Here is a 9,197-nt window from a genome sequence, read left to right as displayed (position 1 = left end):
GTTATACCCTTTTTATTCTCTTAATTAGTTAATTAATTAAAAAAAAAGTCATGTGGACAAGAGCCATATGAACTGAGTTATGATTTTTTTTGGCATATGGTATTGATAAAGTGAGGGATGAATTTCCATAGTCAAAGAAACAAACAATCCAAGTCAATCAAATACAAGGAACATAGTAAAAATAAATAAATAAAATAAAATAAAATAAATAAATAAATAGGAGTCAATACCTAATTAATGAGTCAAGTTCCTATAAAAAAAGTAATAATTAAAGGAGACTAAGATCGAGAAACAAATAATCCAAGTCAATCAAATATAAGGAACATAGTAACCAAAAAAACAAAAAGGAGTCAAGATCCTATAACAAAAGTAATAATTAAAGGAGACTAAAATAAAAAGAAGCAATCAAAAGTAAGGGTAACCTCCTTTTTGGTTGCTTTGTTTTAATTTTAGTCTCCTTTAATTATTATTTTTATTATAGAATCTTGACTCAATAATCAAATTTTGATCCCTATTTATTTATTTATTTATTATTATTATTATTATTTTTAAACTAGCCATTATATTAGTCATTATAGGAATATTATTTGATCTTAATAATCATTATTAAAATATTAATTTTCATAAACTAGCCATTATATGATCTTTTGGTCTCTACATGACCCTCTATTTAAGTCTGTTCCATGCCCTCTATTTAAGCCTGTGCCATCATCTACATCTTCATATGGCCCTGATGATGAACCACACTAGCTCATTCCATAGGTGTAAGAAAAATTTTCTCCTATGTGATTTCTACGGACTCCTATGTGATTTCTATCGAAAATACTCTTCTTAATGTAATATGGATCACAAAGGCCTGAATTTAGAAATATTATTTAGATTTTTTATGGTTATTTTTATGGTTTTTGAGTTTATCTTTTCATTTTTAGGGTTTCTCCCTATTTATTCTTTTTGTTGGATTAGATTTTCTTCATCTATTCATCTTGAAGATGAACTACATTGGTTGGTCCAAAATGTCCACAACCAAGATATTGATGGGATGGATCGAAAAGATGATGATGAATGTCGGCTAAGACCAATAGAGTGTATGCGACTTTAAGGAAGTAAGAGATTAATCAAGTTTCTTTAGTAAGAGATTAATTGAGTTTCTTTAATATTTTATTTCTATGGTCGAAAAGGAGGGAGAGAAGCCTTACTAGATCACCATAATTTTGCTGAAGGTAATCCAAGAGAAAGTGTTTTTCATCTTCAACCCATAGATTCTTTAGTCCCAAGGTGTTTTGGAAATTGACCAATCTTGAATTTCACTTTGAAGCTCATGAAAATTAGTTCTTATCTTGACAATGTTTAACTTCTTCAAGATTGGCTGCTTAGCTTCCTTTTTCCCTCCAACTCCTTATCATCCCACAACTTATCCTTAAATTTGGAAGTTATAATATTTTTAATATTATCCTTATTCTCCAAAATAATCTCCTCCTTTACTCTACCCACATAAACATCTATTTAAAAATATTTTAATAATTATATATAACTATCAACATTTACTAACTATTTAATTTATATAACTACAACATTTATATTTAATTTATATAATTACACTAATTTTTATATAACATTATAAATCTTTTAAAATAATATACTCAAATAAAAAATCAAATTCCAGTCATAATATACTGAAATAGGAACTCAAATCCTAGTTAATGATCGAAGTATTTATGCTTAAAATTTAAACAAGTTTACCTAGATAAAGGATACATTTAAAAAGAAATCAAACATTTTGAAAATTCCGTTCTCCGTTGCTTTCTTGTTTCTACAAAACTGTAAATTTCACGATGGAAATAGAAATATAATTTTAAGAAATACAAATAAGCAAATTTACTAAAGTTTGTCAGCTTCTGTCGTGTTAGACACTGGTCCCATATCTGATACAGCTCGTTGGTTGCTAGCGATCGCAATATAATCCACAAAACGTTGCATGCTACGCCACGAGGACCCTCCTTCACTCGCTGCTTGCCGTATTGTTTCTCTTATTTCTCGACTCTTTCTCCTCATCTCTTCCCCTTCTGTGCTTCCCAGCAGAAATTTGGCAGCTCTTGCAATCTCTCCTCGCTCAATCACTCCATCATCCCTACACGTCTCTAACTTTAATCCAACCTTCAGTTGGTTAACCACGAGCATTCTATTGGTGTATTGATCAATTCCCTGTGGCAAAACCAACATGGGAACCCCCAAACTCAAGCTCTCCATGGTTGAATTCCACCCCCCATGAGTGAAAAAACCGCCGACGGAAGGATGAGATAAAACTGATAATTGAGTAGACCAAGGAACCACCAGAGCTTGATTTTTCGTTTTCTCCTGAAAACCCTCTGGCAGAACGCTGACATGATCGTTTGTTTCCTTATCAGAATTTAACAGACCAGGACGGACCACCCACAGGAAAGTCTGCTCACTTTCCAATAAACCCATCGCTATCTCTTCCACTTGAGTTTCGGACATGCGAACCACACTTCCGAAGGAAACGTAGAGAACGGACGATCTGGCCTTTGAATCCAGCCACTGCGAACAATCCGTTTCAGCCCACAAACTTAATGATGTGGGGTTCACTGAAATCTCCTTATCCTTGCACTCGGCTTCAAGGTAAACTGATGGAAGTAACGGACCGAGTGAGTTGATGGGAGCTGCTGTTTCTCGAACTGCATCGCTCGCTTCTTTTTCGAGTTCGTAGACTGTATTTCCAATAATCCACTCTGTCTCCTCTAGTAAAGGGAGCTGCTCCGCAACACGTTGATAGAGTACATTAGACGTGTCTCCCGCCTGGATATCTGATGGCAGATCTTCGGGCTGCAGTGGAGGAAGACCCGGAATGTAGTCAATCATGTCCTTGGGGTCTGTAAAAAGAAAGACATTATTCTTTCAGTTGAAGTAGGTAATGATCCGTTGGATGGGTCAAAGATAATCAGGTTAATAAGTTATGTAAATAACGCTGAAAATATGAATAATTAATAGCTGTGGTGGAGGACTGAAACAGTATGAAGAAAACATGGATGGAGCACAACGAGAAGTAGTTGAATAAATAGAGTATGAAACTGCATGAATGTCTTAACAGAAATAAAAAGTTTAGTGCTTGAAAAATATCGAACATTGATGTGAAATATCACAGTGTGGTTAAAAAAATATATACATATTTTTATTTGTGATTCTTTAATTTATATTGAATTGCAGATTTCAGGAATATTTTAGAATTTTATTGGTTTTTTTCTTAATGTGAGATTCAGAGATATTTTTAGAATCTGTAATAGACATAAAGATGCTAACTTGTGGTAATGGTGAGAAAATATATTTAAGAGCAGCTATTAAAGGAAAAGAAAGGTTGTTAGTTGCACAACTGAGGACGGGATCACATCACCATCTTCCATGTGAGACTGGTAGATGTGAGACTGGTAGGTGGAGGGCACCCAAAGAAGTTGGGAAGATAGAACTTGCATATTCTGCAATAAGGGTGTTGGGGAGACAAAATGACATTTTGCCATGAAATGTGCAGCTTACTAGGATATTAGCATTTAGTATGAAAACAATTTAAAGATTGGCAACATGCACTATCTATTTGACTGAAATAAGATCAAGCAAATTGCTAACTTTCAAGTCAAAATTCATAGCAGAAGATTTAACATCCAAAAGAGTATGAAAGAGTATGAAAATAAGCTATAACTATTATCCTCTTGGTCCTTTAGGTTGTTTAACTTTGTAAACGTCAATAAAATCAATCGATAAAAAAAGAGAAAAACAATGATCCTTATTTTCATAGCAGATTTTAAAAATATTTTAGAATCTCCAAAACATATCAAATCTCATGATAGTACTCTACAATCCCATCTGATCCCAATTTTTAATTTAATTCAGCACGGAAAAGAGGTGCACCTTCTTTTTTGGGCGGAAAGTGACCCTTGGAAATGATTAGGGAGAGATGTCTATAGATGGTATACACACTCAGAGACTGCGGCCAGAATGCGACGAAAGGGAGCTCAAATTTCTTGGCTACACGAAACGTCCAAGTAAGGAAGCAGCTACCGATGATACACGAGAACAGGGGCTTGCCAGTTTCTGTATCGATGTGGCTTCGTATCAGACTTTCCGCAGAGTCTCTCATTTCATTCATTACACATCGGTCGAATTCCCAAGGATTGGCCCCACGGTTAAAATCCAGCGGTAGACCGTCGGAAACCTGCGCGAAACGAATGTTTGAATTCGAGCCAACTGAAATCCCATCGTGATAAGTGCGGGCTTTCATCATCTTGGAATGATTGGATTCGGTGTTCATAAAGGTGACCAGAATGCCTTTGGAAGAAAGCATCTCAGAGAGTCGTATCAGCGGATTTATGTGGCCCTGAAATGGATATGGTATAACCAAAACATGGGGAGCCATAGTGAGCAACAGCGAACAATTAGTTCTTTGCTCGTGAAACTAGAACAGGGGATGCCGCATTCACCCTCTCCCCGGCTAAATATTAAGGAGGGTGCTTGAGTAAGGGTTGGGGGAAAGTCTCTGTCAAAATCTTAAACATCATTTGGATGGAATGGTTAACCCAACGTTAACCGGAGGAATCTCGTACTGTAACGCAAGCTTCTCGACGTTAATGATGTCATTGCTTACGCAAATGGAGAGCAAACCACAATTTGGAATCTCGTCCTCTAGTGCACGGTTCTTGTCAGCCCCCTAAGTCTACGGTGATCTTTCCACTGTTATCTGGCGGGGTGTGGCACTACCATGTATTTTCTTTTTCGTACTACTCATACATGTAGACTATGCCTTACACATTTATATACTTAATTAATCTTCTTTAACCAAGTAGAGCGCATAAAACTTCATAAACTTTCATAATCAATATAATCAATATGCAATGTAAACCGAGCACATAACATTGACACACAATTATAATGGGAGGGGCAACTCCCGAACGAGTCCGCCCAAATATATTATGAATCTTCTCTTTTCAATAATACAACAAGTGTGCCGGGCAGCCCACGACTAACACTTAGAATTCATACAATGTAGGCAAGAACGCCTTTTACAATCCGATACCAAATCACCTTCGGTTAGAGCGAGCTCACCCGAGCCTCTTAGAACTCCACCGAGTCAATTTCCGCACCAAACTGTTATCACCGTGAACTGTTCGACCTCCAAACTAATCCCGGTTGAACTGCGCACTTTATTCACTTATGCGCATGAGGAATGCGCACTTCTGTGTCCTTCTTGTTTCTAGATCGAACACCAAGAGAGAGCGAAGTGCCTTGTTGATCGAATGAGCTTTCTGCGCTATCTATATATAGCCATCCCAACTCGTCCATGAAGGGGTGTCAGCTCTTCAAGCCGACCCCATAATATATGCGTTGAAGCCCCTTTATTATCTTATGGGCAGGTCGGCCCTTGCCTAAAGGCAAGGTTGACCTACGCCCTTATAAACTTCGCACTTCCATCGCATTTATTCCATATGTGTTTCGTAGTGCTTCCAAGAACGTCACAACCAACTCATGAGAACGTCGCACTCGTCCCTTATGCCGCATTGCTGTTCGTAGTCGCACCACCGTTCGCTGTTCTGTCCGCCCGTTGCATGGAGGGGCGCCCGCCCGGGTCGTCCTTCCTGCGTTCACGTCTACACGTCGACCGCCCATACTCGTGTCCGAACCAACTCGCGCCCAAGTCCGTGTATACCAACTCGCTGCTGTTCACCGTCGCGCCCATGTCCATGTCCACCAACTCGCTGCTGTTCACCGTCGCGCCCATGTCCGTGTCCACCAACTCGCTGTCGTTCACCGTGCTTCCGTTCACTGGTTCGCCACCGGGTGTGGGTCGCCCTTGGGTCGCCCGCCCGTTGGACGCGGGTCGCCCTCGGGTCGACTCTCGTTTCGGCTCGCCTGAGCCTTAACCGCACGCTGTTCCGCTGGTTCGGGTAGCTGCACCCGTGTACAAGTCCGCCCGCAGCTCGCCCTTGTCTGCTCGCAGCTTGTCCTTGTTCGCCGGTTGTCATGCTTGCCCGAACCTGCCTTTCGCTTACCGTGCACGGGTCGCGCGCCCGGGGCGCCCGCCCGCCGTGCACGGGTCGCCCGCGGGTCGCCCGCCCGTCGTGCACGGGTCGCCCACGGGTTGCCCACCCGGGTCGCCCGTCGGGTGAAGGTGCGCCTCTGCCCAAAACGCCAGGGCGTTACACTCTCCTCCACCTGAAGACGTTGTCGTCCCGACAACATTCCATCTTAGTGAACCCTTCACCAAGACTACTCCATGTGCCTACTGCCCATGTATAACAAGTGTTACACATCCTAACCATGTGCCAACACTCATCTCCACGGTTCCATGCTCAGGGCCATGGAAACCCCATCTTTCTGCAGCATGTTGTTTTCATCATACCTGCTCAACCAAGTTTGAGGGCTCACTGCCATGAGCAGTTTAACAATGAGCCCATCTTCTATGTCATCTAAGAAGATGTGGAGCGAGAAGAGCCTGGAGGCTCTCCTTCACTGATCAACTCGATCCACCTGTCCGGATCCTCAACCTCCATCCTTTGTAGATATGCTTCCCGATCTTCCTTCTGGATGTTCGGCCTCACATATAGCTCATCATCGTCATCATCGTCCTCCACCAACTCTAGCCTCCTCGATAGGTCCGAGATGCTATCTGAAAGTGCTCGAATGACCACGGATTGTTCTGCAATCTTTGCCTCCATCGTAGACAACTGCTTGTCTACCTTTACCTTGTCCTCCATCTGCATTCCTCCTAACTTATGATCGGGTTTTGTTACACCAATGGTTGGAACACCAATGGGCACATCTTCCCTTCCATCATAAATGAAGAGTTTCCTCAAATGTGGCACAACCATAGCTTCAAACTGTTTCATGAATTCCATCCCCAATACTGCCTCATAGTCATCAATCCGCACTATGGTGAAGTCCACCTTTCCGGTCCATGCACCAAGTGTAGTGTCCACCTTTTCGGCCATACCAAGGATTGCCATCGGAGGAGAATTAACTGTCTTCATTTGTGCCTTCACAGGTACAAATTTCAGTCCAAGTCTCCTTGCAGTGTCTTCACTCATGAAGTTATGTGAAGCCCCACTATCAATCATAGCAAGTGTATCAGCTTCACCGATCTTCATTTGAACGTACTCCAACCTGTTCCTTTCTGGATCCCTCCTAGAAGGCACTTCCGTAGTAGCAGCTGCACCAAGTATCTGCATCATCCCCACGGAAGCATTGCCATCCTCTTCGGTAGGTTGTGTAACAGTAGTTACCTTTGGTTTAGATGGGCAATTCTTCACCGTGTGTGGTCCCTCACACAACCAACACTTCAAAGGTTTCTTCATCTTTGCCCCATCATCTGATTTCGGAGCATCCTCCTTCTTCTTGTCTTTCAGTTTGTCAGACTTCTTTTCCTTATTAGAAGTCTCATCAAGTGGTCCACCAACCTGTCAACCGCAGCGAATGCCTCCTCAAGTGTTCTGATCTTTTGTCTCTTCACCTCATTGCGTGCCCAAGGCTTCAACCCAATAATAAAGTTGAACACCTTGTCCCTTTCCGCCATATCGGGAAGTTCCAAAGCTGCACTTGAGAACTCTCGCTGATATGCTTGTAAGCTCCCGGTTTGTTTGATGACTGAAATGGGTCTGCAAAGCTTTCTTCATGTCTTCCCACGAAGTGATGTCATCAGCATTTCCAATGACAATCTGATCCACCCTCCTTCGCCACCACATCTTGGCATCATTTGTGAGGAATTGAGCAGCCACCTTGACTTGTGTCTCCCCATCAGGTAGATTCAACCGTTCCAAGTACTGCTCCATGTCCCACAAGAAGTTACCAAGAGTTTTTGCACTCCTTGTACCGTCATGAGATTCCGGCTCTTTGACCTTTACATGAGGTACTCCTCCACCTGAGTTATACCTCATGGCTCTCTTCAATACCGCAATCTCATCCTTGGCTTCATCAAGACTTTTATTCACCTTGTCAAGAGTTCCTTTCAAGTTTGTGATCACTGCAAGACCCTGGTCTCTTGATTCTTCGACTTCCTTGACCCTTCCTTCCAACCGAGTACACATAAGATCGTTGTACTCACATTGTGCTTTGAGCTCCTCGTTTTGTGTCCGGAGTTCTTCAAGTTCTTCTCTAACCTTCGAGATGGCTTCTCGTTCCTTAGTAAGCGAGTCCACATCTTGGTTCCAAGAAGACTCCAAAGTCTCCATTCTTTCAATTACCTTTCCCATGAACTCGAGATGGGGATCCTTCATTGTATGACTAGACCCGGCTTGAGAGTTAGCGGCCATCTTCTTTTGCGACCTTGTTTCGACCATTCATCGGCTTCCCCAAGTCACCTGCAAGAACCTTGTCAACTGCCAACTTCAAGTGTGTGAGCAACCCCGCTCACCAGCTCTAGACCGAGCTCTGATACCACCTGTCACGCCCCTAAGTCTACGGTGATCTTTCAACCGTTATCTGGCGGGGTGCGGCACTACCATGTATTTTCTTTTTCGTAATACTTATACATGTAGACTACGCCTTACACATTTATATACTTAATTAATCTTCTTTAACCAAGTAGAGCGCATAAAACTTCATAAACGTTCATAACCAATATAATCAATATGCAATGTAAACCGAGCACATAACATTGACACACAATTATAATGGGAGGGGCAACTCCCGAACGAGTCCGCCCAAATATATTATGAATCTTCTCTTTTTAATAATACAACAAGTGTGCCGGGCAGCCCACGGCCAACACTTAGAATTCATACAATGTAGGCAAGAACGCCTTTTACAATCCGATACCAAATCACCTTCGGTTAGAGCGAGCTCACCCGAGCCTCTTAGAACTCCACCGAGTCAATTTCCGCACCAAACTGTTATCACCGTGAACTGTTCGACCTCCAAACTAATCCCGGTTGAACTGCGCACTTTATTCACTTATGCGCATGAGGAATGCGCACTTCTGCGTCCTTCTTGTTTCTAGATCGAACACCAAGAGAGAGCGAAGTGCCTTGTTGATCGAATGAGCTTTCTGCGCTATCTATATATAGCCATCCCAACTCGTCCATGAAGGGGTGTCAGCTCTTCAAGCCGACCCCATAATATATGCGTTGAAGCCCCTTTATTATCTTATGGGCAGGCCGGCCCTTGCCTAAAGGCAAGGTCGACCTACGCCCTTATAAACT

The 9,197-nt window shown here is 42.0% G+C and overlaps 1 protein-coding gene across 1 annotated transcript; it reads right to left on the bottom strand.

Annotated features, from left to right (window-relative positions):
- Window positions 1–1,792: 1,792 nt before the first annotated feature.
- On the bottom strand, window positions 1,793–4,547 carry LOC149198382 (UDP-glycosyltransferase 86A2-like). Its single transcript, XM_089404138.1, has 2 exons — window positions 3,919–4,547; window positions 1,793–2,888 (listed from the first exon to the last, which is right to left on the bottom strand). Exons 1-2 carry the CDS (start codon window positions 4,421–4,423, stop codon window positions 1,879–1,881), a joined length of 1,515 nt encoding a protein of 504 aa, XP_089260264.1. The 5' UTR covers window positions 4,424–4,547; the 3' UTR covers window positions 1,793–1,878.
- Window positions 4,548–9,197: the final 4,650 nt, after the last annotated feature.

Source organism: Pinus tabuliformis, chromosome 2_2 (assembly GCF_031772625.1).
Source record: "Pinus tabuliformis cultivar Carrire ecotype Pingquan chromosome 2_2, CPIR1, whole genome shotgun sequence".
Lineage (NCBI taxonomy): Eukaryota > Viridiplantae > Streptophyta > Pinopsida > Pinales > Pinaceae > Pinus > Pinus tabuliformis.
This window is presented reverse-complemented; position numbering and strand designations above follow the sequence as displayed.